The following is a 22,419-nucleotide window of genomic DNA, read 5'->3' on the forward strand; positions in this document are numbered from 1 at the left end:
AATAGAAACGAACAGTATCGCTCACCCGAGGCTATTTACCGTTGAATCGCACGATTGCATAATTCATGGATGCATCCGACTTGATCATTGATTTGTAAGACGAAAGCAATTGTGGAGAACAGCGGCAAGCAGCATGCGTGAAACTTTAATCACTGTTTTTTTCATAATTGTTCAAATGCACAATGCGCAACGATAATGTTCCAATGGATGTGGTGATATTTTTTATGAACTACGTATGTTTCGCTTTTATTACCAGTATAAACACATTGTGATGAATCCATTCAATTAACTACCAAATTCATATGGTGAACATTCACGAATTGCCGTATTGACGGCTGAGGGCAGGCTACGCTGCTTATTATATGACGACTCCGTCGGTACTACGTCAGTGTATGTCTAGCCAATTTGGCAATGCCATGTAAATGTTAATTAAAAACCATTCCTTATGTAAAATAATACAGGAATTGTAATTGGTTTGGTTTGGATGGTGCCGTCATTAGGTGTCAACATTGCGTAGTCACATCGTTATAATGCCACATATGATATATCATACACATTGAAGCTAATACTTAATAATTATCGTCGAGGGCGCCGTAGTGTGAGCTACGTCACCGTGGATGAAAACCAGCTGACCATTACGACAAAATTAGGCGACATACCTCGCTGGGAACGTTTGTGTAAAATACTATATTACGAATCTATTGTTGGCGACACAGCGAATGCAATCCTGTGATATCGTGTTCTAGCCGATGCAGATGTTCAGCTGTTCAGTATTACCCAACAGCTCTGTACGTTTTATGTTTGTAACACTAACTGGACTGTAATACTTTGTCAGACAGCTCAAAGGTTTAACACAATGGGTTTCTGTTAGTTTGAATCGGATCAGCCATCGTGATTGGACTAATATATAAAGAAGGTTGTCTACGCAATGAATTGCACGGATGCCAAGATTTCAACCTTGATTCGTGAGTATTGCCAAGGATTGTATTGAACGCTCTCATCGTAATCATTAGATTCAGTACTGTATTTATGTATCTGTCGTTCTACACTCTCATTTTACTGAAACATAATGGTGCTCGGTAGCAACTTAAGCGGTAACGTGTCAGAGATTCCTGTGTGGTTCGGCATAAACTATAACCGTCAACTTCGGCTTATAATTCTAGCTGTCTTGTTTATTGTCTCGTTGGGAGGAAATGTCGGCTTCTTCGTGTGGATGTGGTTCAACCGCCGGACTAGAAATCGAATTAATACATTCATGGTGCATCTGTGTTGTGCGGACTTGTTGGTTGCTTTTTTCGCTCTCCTTTCACAGTTCATCGTGGAACTATTAGAACTCACCTGGCTGATGGGGGATGTCGGATGCCGTCTTTTTAAAATTTTGCAGTGTTTCACGCTCTTCGCATCTTCTAACATGGTAGTCGCTATAGCCATAGACCGTTACCATTCAGTCCTTTACCCGTTCAAGCAAAGATTAGGCGTATATGTCATCATAATACCCGCTTGGCTGATCGCGTTCTTTCTGTCGATACCGCAGGCTTTTCTGTGGAAGGTCATCCCAGATAAACAGGGGACTGTTGGCTGTCACACATCACTCGAGAAGAACTGGCAGAAACAGACTTATCTTACTTGGGTTGCTCTAGTGATGTTTTTCATCCCATTTATTTTGATCACCTCATTCTACCTGAGGATAACGTTCAGATTATGGCAAAGAAGAAACACGGTATTGCCAGGGAAAAACCAACGACGTCGCAATGCTAAGATGAAGACATTGAAAATGACCTTCGTCATAATTACATTTTTCGTTGTCTGCGGGCTACCGTATTTCGCATTGGACATGTACCGATTCACCGGGCGGGGCAATGTGGACAGGAACGCGTACGCGGTTCTGGGTATATTTTCTGTCTCTCACTGTGCCGTTAATCCTTTTATTTTTCTCGCTTTTAATGCTAGAAGCAACTCCTCTCCAGCGTCAATACGTTACCATGACAACTCCGTACTGGTCTCGACTCCGAGCAGAGGCTTAATATGAGGTTAGAAGCATGTTCGCGGTTTCACGGGGCACCTTGAATGATTGGGGCTAGATAGTTTCCCGTAACCGACTTCTCGCAAATCAACGTTAACAAGGTGCATCCACAGACAACTCACTGTGGGTATGCCAATTGAACTGATATACAGGAAATGGATGCACGGTGAACTTGACCTTTAATTTACACTGAGACATACAATGTCATGACACTAAAATTGTACGACGTACAATGTGGGTAAAAACATCACGATATAATATCATTGGATATCAAATGTTTGTCTTACAAGCATTTTAAATTAGATTAGGCTAACTCGAACAGCCGAAATGACGTGATCACTCTGTTTGCACACCATTTCCGTCCGTGTTTCGTGTGAATTGGTGACACTTTCAAAAACAGATGGTCTTTTGTTTACTGTTCACTAAATACCACAACAGTTTTTTTTGAGAATGTATGTACTTTATATAATGTATCAGTTTTAGTGTTGTTTTAATTTATTCCGCGTTTTTAAATGTTTGTTGTTGCCCCTGAATTTACCTAGTGTCTTTTGTAGGCACCATTCGATGAAATTATAATATATATGGTAACGACACTGTGGTGTGCATGACATAATATTGAATTTGTACAAATCGCACACTGTGCTGGGATTTCAAATGCTATCAGCTCGCAGCACGAATCGACGTCGACGTATCATGTTTTTGCCGAAATGCATTAACGTATTTCGCAATCCCACAATAATCTTGCGCAAGGGATCGAAGAAGGCATAAGTTGAATCGTTGCACTGTGCATCACAATTATAGTACTACTGTCGCCCATTATATAGTTCGTGAGTAATTGGACGTTCACGCATATCCTCAATGGTTAGCTTGTCTACGCCCCTGGTCGGTCGCCGTGTTGCTATCGACCTCGGTGAACGTACAAATAAATGTCCTTCCCGCGGGACACACCGCTGACTGCAATGCATATATAAAAATTTGAATAGTTGAATTTGTGTATACGATATATTAACTTGTTTTGTTTTGTTAAGTTTATTTTTTGAGGCAATTTGATGATTTTCACAATACTGATACTCTTGTCATTTCATTTAACGAAATAAATAAATAATAATGAATATGAATATTATAACGTACAAAAACGGACAAACTCCCGCATGCTTCTTAGTAACGAAGTAATGGTCAAGAATTGACGTACAATTGTATTTAGCGCACAATACATACACTTTGCATCAACACGGTGACACGTTGTCGACGTATATCTTCTCCTGTAGTCAAAACGGGTTCGACCGCGTGTATTTTTTTAATAATCCCACTTCACACGTTTTGAGATGATTGACAGGTAATGAAATGTACCACTCTCTAGATATATTCCGAGCGAAACCAGAGTAAAATGTGGCGCTATTTAATTTTCTAATGGAAGTAATGTTCATTCATTGGGACCAACCGCTATATATACTATATTTATGTTTTGCACAGACGTATTCTGCGCCAGCAACAATGTAGTCAGTGTTTTCTTTTAATTATGACAGATATAATCATAATAATTTGTATGTGGATAATTTTTTCTACGCCACTTATTCTGATTCACATTAAAAAGGTGTTCTATTGTCGACGAGTACTGATGCTATTTCAATATTTGTACAGAATACAGACAAACACTACCATACATTTAAAGAAAACAATTCATTTAATTTGATGCTGTTCCATTAAAAAAAACCTCTTGTAGCCTCAAAAGCAAGTTACCAGATGCCTTATTGCGTTGACATTCATGGGACATGTTGTAGAAGTGGTCATATTTTTCGGAGCAATTGACATTGAGTTGGAATATATAATAAGGTCAATGGCCTGCTTAACGACCTACAATTGGTCCCGGCACGCTGTCACTTCAATGACAGTTAATCCATATGAAAACATAAATCCCCACGGGGATGAACCAAATGTGAATTTTGTGATCAAGGTTGAACGTTTCTAAATATAACGATATGCGTGGTTAATATTAAGGTCCTTGTAACTTGCCAGTATGCAATTATGCAATAAGAATTATGGGTAGTGTTTGCGTTCGTGACTCACAAGGTGAGCGCTGCTCGTATACGGTCATATCACTTTATAGAATTAGCGCAGTAATTACAAGAAGTAAATCGTGACCATGAATCGTAACTGAGTTAATACATTTTTATATCTATGGCAATTAATGCACATTATCAACAAGCGTATGTAGTATATCGCAGAGCAAGGCATTGTGGGAATTAATATGATACTATGCACAGTCATGTACTTTTCTCTCGTGTTTGATAAGGAAGGAATGTGAAGATTGACGTCAACACGAAATCATAAATCTCGTCAACGGATTCAAGTCACGTCACGTTATTATTTGAGTATATTATTAGCTCATGTCAGAAATACATATGACTCAATGAGATTTTTCTAGTTATCGGTTCGTACTTTAACTTTTATATTCTATGTATACGTGCGCTGCAAAAACGACAATCGTGATTTTTTTTGTTTTCGAGGAGCGATTCCAGAAACAAGCATAAATGGCAATTGTATTCACTGACTACCCGTAAACTGGAGTAGGTTCTGAATTATCACAGTATGATCGCCGACCTAGGGAGTAAGCTTGTGTTGACATATGACCGAACTAGGGAGTACACAGGGAATAATAAAATCCCACACCACAAGGGATTGGAATGAGAATTCCTGCACAAGTTAGTGATTTTTTATGTAGACAAATAGCGCAACGAGTGTGAGAAATCTCAAGTCTTTGGTGTGTGAGATCTTTTTCTCACATCACCTAGAAATACGTTAATAATGTAAAATGCTACACGTGCATTTTTTGACATGTGCGTCTATTTTAGCACTTTATGCAGAGACAACATTTCGTGTCAATTTCGTTTTTATAAATAATCGTTTTCGTATTAGTCAATAATATGTAGACTTTTTTTAGTTCAAATTCAATCTGTTGGGCCAAATAATATGCATAAATTGGCATAAATTTCTTGAAAACATGTTTTGTCCTAAAACTTCCACGGAAAATATTGTAATATTTGAAAAACTTCTAGACATAATAAACAAATATATTGTGAGATACTGCACATCATTTTCTCACCATTTTTCACTGGCCAAATTTTTAAGATAATTTTAAGATAATTGATTATAAAACATACTATAAAAAATGCTATTTTCACTTCAAAATTGTTCACTTAAATGAGTACATCAATTCTCTCCGAGCTTGACGTGTTTAGGGTAAGCCGACCCAACTGATATGATTTATTCCACGGACATAGAAATCAGATAACGTTATATTTTGTACATTATTACATACAAACTAGTGTGAACAAATACATTGTTTACTCCTATGGCTGGTAGCATCAAAACTAGAGATGTAACTTACTATTACGACGCAATCTCCGTGGTGAGTTTCTCTGCCAAACGAATTATGCCTCGTGCAAGCGGGGAATACACTTGTATATTGCCAGGATCTGCATTAAGTAATAATATTCTTAAGAAGTGTTGGTTCGTCTACTTGGTCATTGTCGGCATTCCCAGTGGTGCGACATTTGATATTTTCAAACTCATGTTTTTATATTAACTTTGTGTTGACGGCGCCTTCTCACTTTGGATTTCTGGCACGACGTTGGTACGCATAGTGCCATCGGACAGTATTCTGTATGAGTCTGGCGAACATACTCATATTTTGAGAGAACATTTTACCCATCCGTTTTACGTACGGGCATGACAACGGAGTGGGGTTCGTTTACACACTCGTCTCACACTCTCGGTGGGACGTTCCAAGGAGGTGAGAATGAGCGCACTATGTCACGTGGCAATCGCGATACATTCATGTATATATATATATACATACATTACTGTATTTTACATTTCTCAATACACGACCTGCATAATAAATAGGTCTTCATACTTTATCTAGGCCTACTTATGTCCAACACCATATTCCCATTTACTGGTTCCATGGGTGTCCTCCACTTCTGTTTACAATTTAACAATCAGAAAGTCGGATTGTTATGATGTAGGAATTTATCATGCATGCAATTAACATGTACATATATCTCTGAAATGCTTTAGTATTCCAAGCCCGACTCAATCACATCCCATAACTAACATTCAGTCGTGATATACCCGGCGACGTACAAAGTAAAACAAGTGTACTGTGCGCATCCGGCAACAAAACGACGTAATTGACCGTAAACGGTAAGCTCTCAGTGAGGACATGGTACAAGGCATTTATTCGCTGCCATTTCTTATATTATTTTATCACCACGTAAAAATCCGTTGCGCTAATACCCGTAGCCCACGCGTGATAAAAATCTTAAGTTATAAAATATCAAACATATTGTACACCTTTATATTTAATGTAACATTTCATTCGAATGTGTTGCGTGAAAACATGAGTGTCGGTTGAAATTGGGACAAAACAGGCGCCGACATTTATACAGCTATGAAATCAGATAAAATGTCATGTGACGATCGTTATCGCAAGTAAAAGGAGTCTCTTGTTTTCCAGTCACTCATTACGCTGAATCTATGAATCTCGTGTGTTCTTATTAGTCGGCATGTTTACAACGTTTACACATCTCCCAAGACAACTGTGATTATCAGCTCAATCTTATTTCATCTTACCACATGTTGTTTGCAAATGTACGGTCTTTACGCTTAGCAATATGTCTTATTTGGGCAGCTTGATAAATTGACAATAAAGCGTATTTTCAGAATGTAATTACCACATCTTCACACGCAAATAAAATATTGGTTTTACACGCTAGTGTATTTGTGTATAATTAGACGTTTGCTCGTGGTTACGAAACAGCGTATGGTGGACAGTCTGTCTAACTAACGTCTATCTAAAGTACGACAAAGCAGTATGCGAGCGCTGAAGCACCATTCGAATCTCGCAACCGTCAAACATACGCGGAAACTGGGACCTAATCAACTCTTCGTTAGGAAACAAATGACCTATAAATATTCATAGTTAACATTTAATGACTGAGCTCATTCAAAGGGTCATCCAGTACCATGCTTACATTCTGTATGTTTCCTTATCTTGAAATGTTCACCGAGGGAAATAGAGACACGGAACCTCATCAGTCTTGCAGCTGACAAGACATTAATTGCTGTTCAACTCATGCGGGTAATAACATCGACTGACATTCGTAATGCTGGTTTGCAAATGCATTGTACATTTCTGTAACACAACACAGCTCACTCACTTGTAGCTTTCACAGAGAGTAAACACACACACACACACACACACATGTTTTTACTGTATCCGCTTGTTGTGTATGGCAATATTTCTGTAACATAATGTCTGGTTCCAGTTACGTTAGTTTTTATATAATAATAACAAACCTTGCAACGTGCATTTTAAAGCCAATCATGCCCAGGTTATTTTGCCAATGGCCCTATGTGTTTTGAGCCTCACTACATTATTACCATGGGTACGTCTACAAGACGAACCAAGCCAATGAAAATATAGATCCATTTTTATTAACGATTTTAAAAACTTCCACCTCAGGCACTGGTTGCCTTGGAAACAATGTCGCAAATGAGTAAAAATACAATATTTGTGGTCGAATTACTTATTTTGCGATAGCATTTCTGCAACTGCTGCTATATTCGTGCGTATTGATTTGTAGGGATCACGACTCCATGTATAATTCCCCTGCAATTGTAGCTACAACGTTACAAATCAGAAATATGGGCAACAGCACACATAGATGATGTAACCTGATGTCACACCGCACTTGTATTCAGTTCATGTCTTTCTTCTCTACAAACAGCTGTCAGACATGTTGAAATACCGCATCACCGTAACGTACAGGGACTCTGAATTCATTTCATTGTCCTATTCGTATTCAGGACAAGTTATATGTTTTCTACCATAAGTAACAATATGATGTTTTGAAAACACGTACAATTATTAGAAAATCGTAATTTGTTCTATACAATGTGTGTTGTTAAAATGTTTAATTATTATTTGCAGATTTTCATATACATTTTGTTTTCTGTACGGTCGTATGGTAACTACTGAAATTGTGGATGAATTATTAAGATTTCCGTTGCGCTGGATCATTACATTTGTAAACATTTCTGCATAAATTAATACGATTGTTTCCATGGTAACACGAATTATTATAAAAAATACACATGCATGAAACTTTACAGCGCCAAATTTAGAAATCGTGAGCAAAATATGACCGATATATAAGAAAATAAGAGTTTATTTAATAAAATATCATCGTAAATTATAAAATAAACACAATACCAACCGTCCTTATGAATTACGAAATGAGCCTTCATTCATTCATTCATTCATTCATTCATTCATAGGCAGGAGAAAAGTGTAAAAAGTGAGTAAGGTACATAACTTACATTATATTGGAGAACAAAAACCTGGTTACTTTTCACTAATGCGGAAACTGTTTGCAGTGTATGTTTTAGTATAAGGATACAACATAGATAGGTACATAAATGTAGTACATACCGGTCTATGGTATTTAAAAAAATCGCACCCTAATTCTGGTATTTACACAGCAGGGTTATTAAATGACCGTTGTTTGAAATGACATGACTAGCTATGCTTCCGTTATAGTATGGTTCAGATGAGCCTCAACGGCTGGGCAATCTGCTGCTATTTAGTTTCAACTAAATACTGACAGTCATTATTCAGGCGACATGTGTATCTCAGATGACCATAAACGTATACACACATGTACGATTGTTTTTAAAATACCCGGTTCGCAACGTTTTGATTGGGGCTACAAACATAGTATCAAGGCTAACGTATAGCTATAGATCACAGGAATTAAATGAAAAATATATTAATGTATTGAAGGAAGTGTGTCGCGTCGGAGTTCAGGATTATGGTGGGAGGCGCATGTTTTACCTCTGTGAACACTTCAGTACTGGCAAGAGAGAAGAGAAATCGTTGCATTCTCATATTGAGCGACTTAATGATTATCTCATCGTTAATTGCGAGAAACTGTTATTTTATTAGCGGCAAACGCTATTTGTATTGTCCTTAATATTTTGTTTAATCCAAATGAGTGGTAAAATCTTCTATGATAGGTAATATAGACCAAACACATCACCTTGCTGTAAGCAAACATTCCAGTCAGATAAATTCACCAATTTTACAATCCGTCGCTTATGGCGTCTTCATTGAAAGTTTATAGTGTCGCCCATAGCAACGAATGCATTTAATGAACACGTATATTACGTTTTTCTATTCCAACAAATTGAAAAGCTGAACAATTAATGTCATCTACCATTGTATTTGTTGTGAGTGATTTATAATTATAGTAATGGATCCGGCGTTTCGGTAAATCATCATTTGTAAGCTGCAATGCAGGTGTTACACCGCAGGTACAAACTAAGCTTAGTGACAGATATGCGGTAATAGTACACGGCAATCGGCAAACTTCTAGACTATCATTCATTTCATTTATACTATGTTCTCTCTTGCACCTGCCGGACACATTGTCTGACTTGTTTCCGATGTTATTGTCTATAATCAAACGTTATTTCATAGACGCACACTCACGCGCATTAAACAAATGCTCGATATATTAACGATGATTTGTAGTATAATCCGCATTTACAGTGAGTTCACTTGGATAGTTTCCGTGATATTATGCGCTTCGTCGTGCAGCTAGAATATTGCAGTAAGTCAGTAGACATTACTAGTGCATGTGAATATTGCCGTATCTACAATTGTGTGCATCCCGCAAGTAAATGTTCACCTGTACAATTGCCGTTCAGTGGTGAGCTGTCATCGCCACAGTCGTCATTCCGTTGAACTGAACATAATACAAAGTTGCAATCAATCTGAATGAAAGAAAATACATTTGAATTTAAATTAATTACATTACATTACTTTTATATTGAAATTATATTCAAAGTTTCATGCATATGTATGTTGTGGAAACAAATCGGGGAGTCGACATCTAGTGACTGATTTCTGCTTTGACGAAAATGAGAGTGAATATTTCAGTTATGTATAGTTAATTTGAATGAACCTATTATTGTCAGAGAAGCAGTGGTGCGTGGCGATAGATAGGTAGATGTGAAGTCTAGTACGTTTTTGTGAAGAATAGTGATGAGTGCGATAATAGTAATATCAGTAGACAAATACCCCATATGATGGGTATGAATATATCAAAGAAATAACACTTTCAAATTCTAGGTAATTGGCATGCTCGTTTTTGTAGTTACTGTCACTGCTCATATTTTCTTTAAATTAAATGTGTGTGTGGTGAAATTATATGTGAAGAGATATTATACAGCTGTAGTAAGCTCAGGTTCAACGTATGTGGCAGAACAGTAATGACTGAGGTAGTTAGAATCCACATTCTATGCTAATACTTCACTGACTCAATATGTTAGTACTCTTTTCGCTAAAAAGTTGTGTCTGTGGTAGTAAGTATCTACATTCTATGCTAATACTTCACTGACTCAATATGTTAGTACTCTTTTCGCTAAAAAGTAGTATCTGTGGTAGTAAGTATCTACATTCTATGCTAATACTTCACTGACTCAATATGTTAATACTCTGTTCGCTAAAAAGTTGTGTCTGTGGTAGTAAGTATCTACATTCTATGGTAATACTTCACTGACTCAGTATGTTAGTACTCTTTTCGCTAAAAAGTTGTGTCTGTGGTAGTAAGTATCTTCATTCTATGGTAATACTTCACTGACTCAGTATGTTAGTACTCTTTTCGCTAAAAAGTTGTGTCTGTGGTAGTAAGTATCTACATTCTATGGTAATACTTCACTGACTCAGTATGTTAGTACTCTTTTCGCTAAAAAGTTGTGTCTGTGGTAGTAAGTATCTTCATTCTATGGTAATACTTCACTGACTCAATATGTTAGTACTCTTTTCGCTAAAAAGTAGTGTCTGTGGTAGTAAGTATCTACATTCTATGGTAATACTTCACTGACTCAATATGTTAGTACTCTTTTCGCTAAAAAGTAGTGTCTGTGGTAGTAAGTATCTACATTCTATGGTAATACTTCACTGACTCAATATGTTAGTTCTCTTTTCGCTAAAAAGTTGTGTCTGTGGTAGTAAGTATCTACATTCTATGGTAACACTTCACTGACTCAATATGTTAGTACTCTTTTCGCTAAAAAGTAGTATCTGTGGTAGTAAGTATCTACATTCGTCGCTAATACTTCACTGACTCAATATGTTAGTACTCTGTTTGCTAAAAAGTTGTGTCTGTGGTAGTAAGTATCTACATTCTATGGTAACACTTCACTGACTCAATATGTTAGTACTCTTTTCGCTAAAAAGTAGTATCTGTGGTAGTAAGTATCTACATTCTATGGTAATACTTCACTGACTCAATATGTTAGTACTCTTTTCGCTAAAAAGTAGTGTCTGTGGTAGTAAGTATCTACATTCTATGGTAATACTTCACTGACTCAATATGTTAGTACTCTTTTCGATAAAAAGTAGTGTCTGTGGTAGTAAGTATCTACATTCTATGGTAACACTTCACTGACTCAATATGTTAGTACTCTTTTCGCTAAAAAGTAGTATCTGTGGTAGTAAGTATCTACATTCTATGGTAATACTTCACTGACTCAATATGTTAGTACTCTTTTCGCTAAAAAGTAGTGTCTGTGGTAGTAAGTATCTACATTCTATGGTAACACTTCACTGACTCAATATGTTAGTACTCTTTTCGCTAAAAAGTAGTATCTGTGGTAGTAAGTATCTACATTCTATGGTAATACTTCACTGACTCAATATGTTAGTACTCTTTTCGCTAAAAAGTAGTGTCTGTGGTAGTAAGTATCTACATTTTATGCTAATACTTCACTGACTCAATATGTTAGTACTCTTTTCGATAAAAAGTAGTGTCTGTGGTAGTAAGTATCTACATTCGTTGCTAATACTTCACTGACTCAATATGTTAGTACTCTTTGTCGCTAAAAAGTAGTGCCTGTGGTAGTAAGTATCTACATTCTATGCTAATACTTCACTGACTCAATATGTTAGTATTCTTTTCGCTAAAAAGTAGTGTCTGTGGTAGTAAGTATCTACATTTTATGCTAATACTTCACTGACTCAATATGTTAGTACTCTGTTCGCTAAAAAGTTGTGTCTGTGGTAGTAAGTATCTGCATTCTATGGTAATGCTTCACTGACTCAATATGTAAGTACTCTTTTCGCTAAAAAGTAGTATCTGTGGTAGTAAGTATCTACATTCTATGGTAATACTTCACTGACTCAATATGTTAATACTCTTTTCGCTAAAAAGTAGTATCTGTGGTAGTAAGTATCTACATTCTATGGTAATACTTCACTGACTCAATATGTTAGTACTCTTTTCGCTAAAAAGTAGTATCTGTGGTAGTAAGTATCTACATTTTATGCTAATACTTCACTGACTCAATATGTTAGTACTCTTTTCGCTAAAAAGTAGTGTCTGTGGTAGTAAGTATCTACATTTTATGCTAATACTTCACTGACTCAATATGTTAGTACTCTGTTCGCTAAAAAGTTGTGTCTGTGGTAGTAAGTATCTACATTCTATGGTAATACTTCACTGACTCAATATGTTAGTACTCTTTTCGCTAAAAAGTAGTGTCTGTGGTAGTAAGTATCTACATTCTATGGTAATACTTCACTGACTCAATATGTTAGTACTCTTTTCGCTAAAAAGTAGTGTCTGTGGTAGTAAGTATCTACATTCTATGGTAATACTTCACTGACTCAATATGTTAGTTCTCTTTTCGCTAAAAAAGCAGTGTCTGTGGTAGTAAGTATCTACATTCGTTGCTAATACTTCACTGACTCAATATGTTAGTACTCTTTTCGCTAAAAAGTTGTGTCTATGGTAGTAAGTATCTACATTCTATGGTAATACTTCACTGACTCAATATGTTAATACTCTGTTCGCTAAAATGTTGTGTCTGTGGTAGTAAGTATCTACATTCTATGGTAATACTTCACTGACTCAATATGTTAGTACTCTTTTCGCTAAAAAGTAGTATCTGTGGTAGTAAGTATCTACATTCTATGGTAATACTTCACTGACTCAATATGTTAGTACTCTTTTCGCTAAAAAGTAGTGTCTGTGGTAGTAAGTATCTACATTCTATGGTAATACTTCACTGACTCAATATGTTAGTACTCTTTTCGATAAAAAGTAGTGTCTGTGGTAGTAAGTATCTACATTCGTTGCTAATACTTCACTGACTCAATATGTTAGTACTCTTTGTCGCTAAAAAGTAGTGCCTGTGGTAGTAAGTATCTACATTCTATGCTAATACTTCACTGACTCAATATGTTAGTATTCTTTTCGCTAAAAAGTAGTGTCTGTGGTAGTAAGTATCTACATTTTATGCTAATACTTCACTGACTCAATATGTTAGTACTCTTTTCGCTAAAAAGTAGTATCTGTGGTAGTAAGTATCTACATTCGTTGCTAATACTTCACTGACTCAATATGTTAGTACTCTGTTCGCTAAAAAGTTGTGTCTGTGGTAGTAAGTATCTACATTCTATGGTAATGCTTCACTGACTCAATATGTAAGTACTCTTTTCGCTAAAAAGTAGTATCTGTGGTAGTAAATATCTACATTCTATGGTAATACTTCACTGACTCAATATGTTAATACTCTTTTCGCTAAAAAGTAGTATCTGTGGTAGTAAGTATCTACATTTTATGCTAATACTTCACTGACTCAATATGTTAGTACTCTTTTCGATAAAAAGTAGTGTCTGTGGTAGTAAGTATCTACATTCGTTGCTAATACTTCACTGACTCAATATGTTAGTACTCTTTGTCGCTAAAAAGTAGTGCCTGTGGTAGTAAGTATCTACATTCTATGCTAATACTTCACTGACTCAATATGTTAGTATTCTTTTCGCTAAAAAGTAGTGTCTGTGGTAGTAAGTATCTGCATTTTATGCTAATACTTCACTGACTCAATATGTTAGTACTCTTTTCGCTAAAAAGTAGTATCTGTGGTAGTAAGTATCTACATTCGTCGCTAATACTTCACTGACTCAATATGTTAGTACTCTGTTTGCTAAAAAGTTGTGTCTGTGGTAGTAAGTATCTACATTCTATGGTAATACTTCACTGACTCAATATGTTAGTACTCTTTTCGCTAAAAAGTAGTATCTGTGGTAGTAAGTATCTACATTCTATGGTAATACTTCACTGACTCAATATGTTAGTACTCTTTTCGCTAAAAAGTAGTGTCTGTGGTAGTAAGTATCTACATTCTATGGTAATACTTCACTGACTCAATATGTTAGTACTCTTTTCGATAAAAAGTAGTGTCTGTGGTAGTAAGTATCTACATTCGTTGCTAATACTTCACTGACTCAATATGTTAGTACTCTTTGTCGCTAAAAAGTAGTGCCTGTGGTAGTAAGTATCTACATTCTATGCTAATACTTCACTGACTCAATATGTTAGTATTCTTTTCGCTAAAAAGTAGTGTCTGTGGTAGTAAGTATCTACATTTTATGCTAATACTTCACTGACTCAATATGTTAGTACTCTTTTCGCTAAAAAGTAGTATCTGTGGTAGTAAGTATCTACATTCGTTGCTAATACTTCACTGACTCAATATGTTAGTACTCTGTTCGCTAAAATGTTGTGTCTGTGGTAGTAAGTATCTACATTCTATGGTAATGCTTCACTGACTCAATATGTAAGTACTCTTTTCGCTAAAAAGTAGTATCTGTGGTAGTAAGTATCTACATTCTATGGTAATACTTCACTGACTCAATATGTTAATACTCTTTTCGCTAAAAAGTAGTATCTGTGGTAGTAAGTATCTACATTTTATGCTAATACTTCACTGACTCAATATGTTAGTACTCTTTTCGATAAAAAGTAGTGTCTGTGGTAGTAAGTATCTACATTCGTTGCTAATACTTCACTGACTCAATATGTTAGTACTCTTTGTCGCTAAAAAGTAGTGCCTGTGGTAGTAAGTATCTACATTCTATGCTAATACTTCACTGACTCATTATGTTAGTATTCTTTTCGCTAAAAAGTAGTGTCTGTGGTAGTAAGTATCTGCATTTTATGCTAATACTTCACTGACTCAATATGTTAGTACTCTTTTCGCTAAAAAATAGTATCTGTGGTAGTAAGTATCTACATTCGTCGCTAATACTTCACTGACTCAATATGTTAGTACTCTGTTTGCTAAAAAGTTGTGTCTGTGGTAGTAAGTATCTACATTCTATGGTAATACTTCACTGACTCAATATGTTAGTACTCTTTTCGCTAAAAAGTAGTATCTGTGGTAGTAAGTATCTACATTCTATGGTAATACTTCACTGACTCAATATGTTAGTACTCTTTTCGCTAAAAAGTAGTATCTGTGGTAGTAAGTATCTACATTTTATGCTAATACTTCACTGACTCAATATGTTAGTACTCTCTTCGCTAAAAAGTAGTATCTGTGGTAGTAAGTATCTACATTTTATGCTAATACTTCACTGACTCAATATGTTAGTACTCTTTTCGATAAAAAGTAGTGTCTGTGGTAGTAAGTATCTACATTCGTTGCTAATACTTCACTGACTCAATATGTTAGTACTCTTTGTCGCTAAAAAGTAGTGCCTGTGGTAGTAAGTATCTACATTCTATGCTAATACTTCACTGACTCAATATGTTAGTATTCTTTTCGCTAAAAAGTAGTGTCTGTGGTAGTAAGTATCTGCATTTTATGCTAATACTTCACTGACTCAATATGTTAGTACTCTTTTCGCTAAAAAGTAGTATCTGTGGTAGTAAGTATCTACATTCGTCGCTAATACTTCACTGACTCAATATGTTAGTACTCTGTTTGCTAAAAAGTTGTGTCTGTGGTAGTAAGTATCTACATTCTATGGTAATACTTCACTGACTCAATATGTTAGTACTCTTTTCGCTAAAAAGTAGTATCTGTGGTAGTAAGTATCTACATTCTATGGTAATACTTCACTGACTCAATATGTTAGTACTCTTTTCGCTAAAAAGTAGTGTCTGTGGTAGTAAGTATCTACATTCTATGGTAATACTTCACTGACTCAATATGTTAGTACTCTTTTCGATAAAAAGTAGTGTCTGTGGTAGTAAGTATCTACATTCGTTGCTAATACTTCACTGACTCAATATGTTAGTACTCTTTGTCGCTAAAAAGTAGTGCCTGTGGTAGTAAGTATCTACATTCTATGCTAATACTTCACTGACTCAATATGTTAGTATTCTTTTCGCTAAAAAGTAGTGTCTGTGGTAGTAAGTATCTACATTTTATGCTAATACTTCACTGACTCAATATGTTAGTACTCTTTTCGCTAAAAAGTAGTATCTGTGGTAGTAAGTATCTACATTCGTTGCTAATACTTCACTGACTCAATATGTTAGTACTCTGTTCGCTAAAATGTTGTGTCTGTGGTAGTAAGTATCTACATTCTATGGTAATGCTTCACTGACTCAATATGTAAGTACTCTTTTCGCTAAAAAGTAGTATCTGTGGTAGTAAGTATCTACATTCTATGGTAATACTTCACTGACTCAATATGTTAATACTCTTTTCGCTAAAAAGTAGTATCTGTGGTAGTAAGTATCTACATTTTATGCTAATACTTCACTGACTCAATATGTTAGTACTCTTTTCGATAAAAAGTAGTGTCTGTGGTAGTAAGTATCTACATTCGTTGCTAATACTTCACTGACTCAATATGTTAGTACTCTTTGTCGCTAAAAAGTAGTGCCTGTGGTAGTAAGTATCTACATTCTATGCTAATACTTCACTGACTCATTATGTTAGTATTCTTTTCGCTAAAAAGTAGTGTCTGTGGTAGTAAGTATCTGCATTTTATGCTAATACTTCACTGACTCAATATGTTAGTACTCTTTTCGCTAAAAAGTAGTATCTGTGGTAGTAAGTATCTACATTCGTCGCTAATACTTCACTGACTCAATATGTTAGTACTCTGTTTGCTAAAAAGTTGTGTCTGTGGTAGTAAGTATCTACATTCTATGGTAATACTTCACTGACTCAATATGTTAGTACTCTTTTCGCTAAAAAGTAGTATCTGTGGTAGTAAGTATCTACATTCTATGGTAATACTTCACTGACTCAATATGTTAGTACTCTTTTCGCTAAAAAGTAGTATCTGTGGTAGTAAGTATCTACATTTTATGCTAATACTTCACTGACTCAATATGTTAGTACTCTCTTCGCTAAAAAGTAGTGTCTGTGGTAGTAAGTATCTACATTTTATGCTAATACTTCACTGACTCAATATGTTAGTACTCTGTTCGCTAAAAAGTTGTGTCTGTGGTAGTAAGTATCTACATTCTATGGTAATACTTCACTGACTCAATATGTTAGTACTCTTTTCGCTAAAAAGTAGTATCTGTGGTAGTAAGTATCTACATTCTATGGTAATACTTCACTGACTCAATATGTTAGTACTCTTTTCGCTAAAAAGTAGTGTCTGTGGTAGTAAGTATCTACATTCTATGGTAATACTTCACTGACTCAATATGTTAGTACTCTTTTCGATAAAAAGTAGTGTCTGTGGTAGTAAGTATCTACATTCGTTGCTAATACTTCACTGACTCAATATGTTAGTACTCTTTGTCGCTAAAAAGTAGTGCCTGTGGTAGTAAGTATCTACATTCTATGCTAATACTTCACTGACTCAATATGTTAGTATTCTTTTCGCTAAAAAGTAGTGTCTGTGGTAGTAAGTATCTACATTTTATGCTAATACTTCACTGACTCAATATGTTAGTACTCTTTTCGCTAAAAAGTAGTATCTGTGGTAGTAAGTATCTACATTCGTTGCTAATACTTCACTGACTCAATATGTTAGTACTCTGTTCGCTAAAAAGTTGTGTCTGTGGTAGTAAGTATCTACATTCTATGGTAATGCTTCACTGACTCAATATGTAAGTACTCTTTTCGCTAAAAAGTAGTATCTGTGGTAGTAAGTATCTACATTCTATGGTAATACTTCACTGACTCAATATGTTAATACTCTTTTCGCTAAAAAGTAGTATCTGTGGTAGTAAGTATCTACATTTTATGCTAATACTTCACTGACTCAATATGTTAGTACTCTTTTCGATAAAAAGTAGTGTCTGTGGTAGTAAGTATCTACATTCGTTGCTAATACTTCACTGACTCAATATGTTAGTACTCTTTGTCGCTAAAAAGTATTGCCTGTGGTAGTAAGTATCTACATTCTATGCTAATACTTCACTGACTCAATATGTTAGTATTCTTTTCGCTAAAAAGTAGTGTCTGTGGTAGTAAGTATCTGCATTTTATGCTAATACTTCACTGACTCAATATGTTAGTACTCTTTTCGCTAAAAAGTAGTATCTGTGGTAGTAAGTATCTACATTCGTCGCTAATACTTCACTGACTCAATATGTTAGTACTCTGTTTGCTAAAAAGTTGTGTCTGTGGTAGTAAGTATCTACATTCTATGGTAATACTTCACTGACTCAATATGTTAGTACTCTTTTCGCTAAAAAGTAGTATCTGTGGTAGTAAGTATCTACATTCTATGGTAATACTTCACTGACTCAATATGTTAGTACTCTTTTCGCTAAAAAGTAGTGTCTGTGGTAGTAAGTATCTACATTCTATGGTAATACTTCACTGACTCAATATGTTAGTACTCTTTTCGATAAAAAGTAGTGTCTGTGGTAGTAAGTATCTACATTCGTTGCTAATACTTCACTGACTCAATATGTTAGTACTCTTTGTCGCTAAAAAGTAGTGCCTGTGGTAGTAAGTATCTACATTCTATGCTAATACTTCACTGACTCAATATGTTAGTATTCTTTTCGCTAAAAAGTAGTGTCTGTGGTAGTAAGTATCTACATTTTATGCTAATACTTCACTGACTCAATATGTTAGTACTCTTTTCGCTAAAAAGTAGTATCTGTGGTAGTAAGTATCTACATTCGTTGCTAATACTTCACTGACTCAATATGTTAGTACTCTGTTCGCTAAAAAGTTGTGTCTGTGGTAGTAAGTATCTACATTCTATGGTAATGCTTCACTGACTCAATATGTAAGTACTCTTTTCGCTAAAAAGTAGTATTTGTGGTAGTAAGTATCTACATTCTATGGTAATACTTCACTGACTCAATATGTTAATACTCTTTTCGCTAAAAAGTAGTATCTGTGGTAGTAAGTATCTACATTCTATGGTAATACTTCACTGACTCAATATGTTAGTACTCTTTTCGCTAAAAAGTAGTATCTGTGGTAGTAAGTATCTACATTTTATGCTAATACTTCACTGACTCAATATGTTAGTACTCTTTTCGCTAAAAAGTAGTGTCTGTGGTAGTAAGTATCTACATTTTATGCTAATACTTCACTGACTCAATATGTTAGTACTCTGTTCGCTAAAAAGTTGTGTCTGTGGTAGTAAGTATCTACATTCTATGGTAATACTTCACTGACTCAATATGTTAGTACTCTTTTCGCTAAAAAGTAGTGTCTGTGGTAGTAAGTATCTACATTCTATGGTAATACTTCACTGACTCAATATGTTAGTACTCTTTTCGCTAAAAAGTAGTGTCTGTGGTGGTAAGTATCTACATTCTATGGTAATACTTCACTGACTCAATATGTTAGTTCTCTTTTCGCTAAAAAAGTAGTGTCTGTGGTAGTAAGTATCCACATTCGTTGCTAATACTTCACTGACTCAATATGTTAGTACTCTTTTCGCTAAAAAGTTGTGTCTATGGTAGTAAGTATCTACATTCTATGGTAATACTTCACTGACTCAATATGTTAATACTCTGTTCGCTAAAATGTTGTGTCTGTGGTAGTAAGTATCTACATTCTATGGCAATACTTCACTGACTCAATATGTTAGTACTCTTTTCGCTAAAAAGTAGTGTCTGTGGTAGTAAGTATCTACATTCTATGGTAATACTTCACTGACTCAATATGTTAGTACTCTTTTCGATAAAAATTAGTGTCTGTGGTAGTAAGTATCTACATTCGTTGCTAATACTTCACTGACTCAATATGTTAGTACTCTTTGTCGCTAAAAAGTAGTGCCTGTGGTAGTAAGTATCTACATTCTATGCTAATACTTCACTGACTCAATATGTTAGTATTCTTTTCGCTAAAAAGTAGTGTCTGTGGTAGTAAGTATCTACATTTTATGCTAATACTTCACTGACTCAATATGTTAGTACTCTTTTCGCTAAAAAGTAGTATCTGTGGTAGTAAGTATCTACATTCGTTGCTAATACTTCACTGACTCAATATGTTAGTACTCTGTTCGCTAAAAAGTTGTGTCTGTGGTAGTAAGTATCTACATTCTATGGTAATGCTTCACTGACTCAATATGTAAGTACTCTTTTCGCTAAAAAGTAGTATCTGTGGTAGTAAGTATCTACATTCTATGGTAATACTTCACTGACTCAATATGTTAATACTCTTTTCGCTAAAAAGTAGTATCTGTGGTAGTAAGTATCTACATTTTATGCTAATACTTCACTGACTCAATATGTTAGTACTCTTTTCGATAAAAAGTAGTGTCTGTGGTAGTAAGTATCTACATTCGTTGCTAATACTTCACTGACTCAATATGTTAGTACTCTTTGTCGCTAAAAAGTAGTGCCTGTGGTAGTAAGTATCTACATTCTATGCTAATACTTCACTGACTCAATATGTTAGTATTCTTTTCGCTAAAAAGTAGTGTCTGTGGTAGTAAGTATCTGCATTTTATGCTAATACTTCACTGACTCAATATGTTAGTACTATTTTCGCTAAAAAGTAGTATCTGTGGTAGTAAGTATCTACATTCGTCGCTAATACTTCACTGACTCAATATGTTAGTACTCTGTTTGCTAAAAAGTTGTGTCTGTGGTAGTAAGTATCTACATTCTATGGTAATACTTCACTGACTCAATATGTTAGTACTCTTTTCGCTAAAAAGTAGTATCTGTGGTAGTAAGTATCTACATTCTATGGTAATACTTCACTGACTCAATATGTTAGTACTCTTTTCGCTAAAAAGTAGTGTCTGTGGTAGTAAGTATCTACATTCTATGGTAATACTTCACTGACTCAATATGTTAGTACTCTTTTCGATAAAAAGTAGTGTCTGTGGTAGTAAGTATCTACATTCGTTGCTAATACTTCACTGACTCAATATGTTAGTACTCTTTGTCGCTAAAAAGTAGTGCCTGTGGTAGTAAGTATCTACATTCTATGCTAATACTTCACTGACTCAATATGTTAGTATTCTTTTCGCTAAAAAGTAGTGTCTGTGGTAGTAAGTATCTACATTTTATGCTAATACTTCACTGACTCAATATGTTGGTACTCTTTTCGCTAAAAAGTAGTATCTGTGGTAGTAAGTATCTACATTCGTTGCTAATACTTCACTGACTCAATATGTAAGTACTCTTTTCGCTAAAAAGTAGTATCTGTGGTAGTAAGTATCTACATTCTATGGTAATACTTCACTGACTCAATATGTTAATACTCTTTTCGCTAAAAAGTAGTATCTGTGGTAGTAAGTATCTACATTTTATGCTAATACTTCACTGACTCAATATGTTAGTACTCTTTTCGATAAAAAGTAGTGTCTGTGGTAGTAAGTATCTACATTCGTTGCTAATACTTCACTGACTCAATATGTTAGTACTCTTTGTCGCTAAAAAGTAGTGCCTGTGGTAGTAAGTATCTACATTCTATGCTAATACTTCACTGACTCAATATGTTAGTATTCTTTTCGCTAAAAAGTAGTGTCTGTGGTAGTAAGTATCTGCATTTTATGCTAATACTTCACTGACTCAATATGTTAGTACTGTTTTCGCTAAAAAGTAGTATCTGTGGTAGTAAGTATCTACATTCGTCGCTAATACTTCACTGACTCAATATGTTAGTACTCTGTTTGCTAAAAAGTTGTGTCTGTGGTAGTAAGTATCTACATTCTATGGTAATACTTCACTGACTCAATATGTTAGTACTCTTTTCGCTAAAAAGTAGTATCTGTGGTAGTAAGTATCTACATTCTATGGTAATACTTCACTGACTCAATATGTTAGTACTCTTTTCGCTAAAAAGTAGTGTCTGTGGTAGTAAGTATCTACATTCTATGGTAATACTTCACTGACTCAATATGTTAGTACTCTTTTCGATAAAAAGTAGTGTCTGTGGTAGTAAGTATCTACATTCGTTGCTAATACTTCACTGACTCAATATGTTAGTACTCTTTGTCGCTAAAAAGTAGTGCCTGTGGTAGTAAGTATCTACATTCTATGCTAATACTTCACTGACTCAATATGTTAGTATTCTTTTCGCTAAAAAGTAGTGTCTGTGGTAGTAAGTATCTACATTTTATGCTAATACTTCACTGACTCAAT

At 35.1% G+C, this 22,419-nt stretch overlaps 1 protein-coding gene across 1 annotated transcript; it reads left to right on the forward strand.

The window, feature by feature from the left end:
• Positions 1-884: 884 nt before the first annotated feature.
• LOC102808407 (mesotocin receptor-like) lies at positions 885-3,159 on the forward strand. Its single transcript, XM_006824956.2, has one exon. It carries the CDS (start codon positions 1,070-1,072, stop codon positions 2,027-2,029), a length of 960 nt encoding a protein of 319 aa, XP_006825019.1. The 5' UTR covers positions 885-1,069; the 3' UTR covers positions 2,030-3,159.
• Positions 3,160-22,419: the final 19,260 nt, after the last annotated feature.

Source organism: Saccoglossus kowalevskii, chromosome 13, assembly GCF_978046115.1.
Source record: "Saccoglossus kowalevskii chromosome 13, keSacKowa6.1, whole genome shotgun sequence".
Lineage (NCBI taxonomy): Eukaryota > Metazoa > Hemichordata > Enteropneusta > Harrimaniidae > Saccoglossus > Saccoglossus kowalevskii.

What these genes read in the sequence shown, in the direction of transcription:
- LOC102808407 (XM_006824956.2), top strand. Translation starts at nt 1,070, where the DNA reads ATGGTGCTCGGTAGCAACTTAAGCGGTAACGTGTCAGAGATTCCTGTG.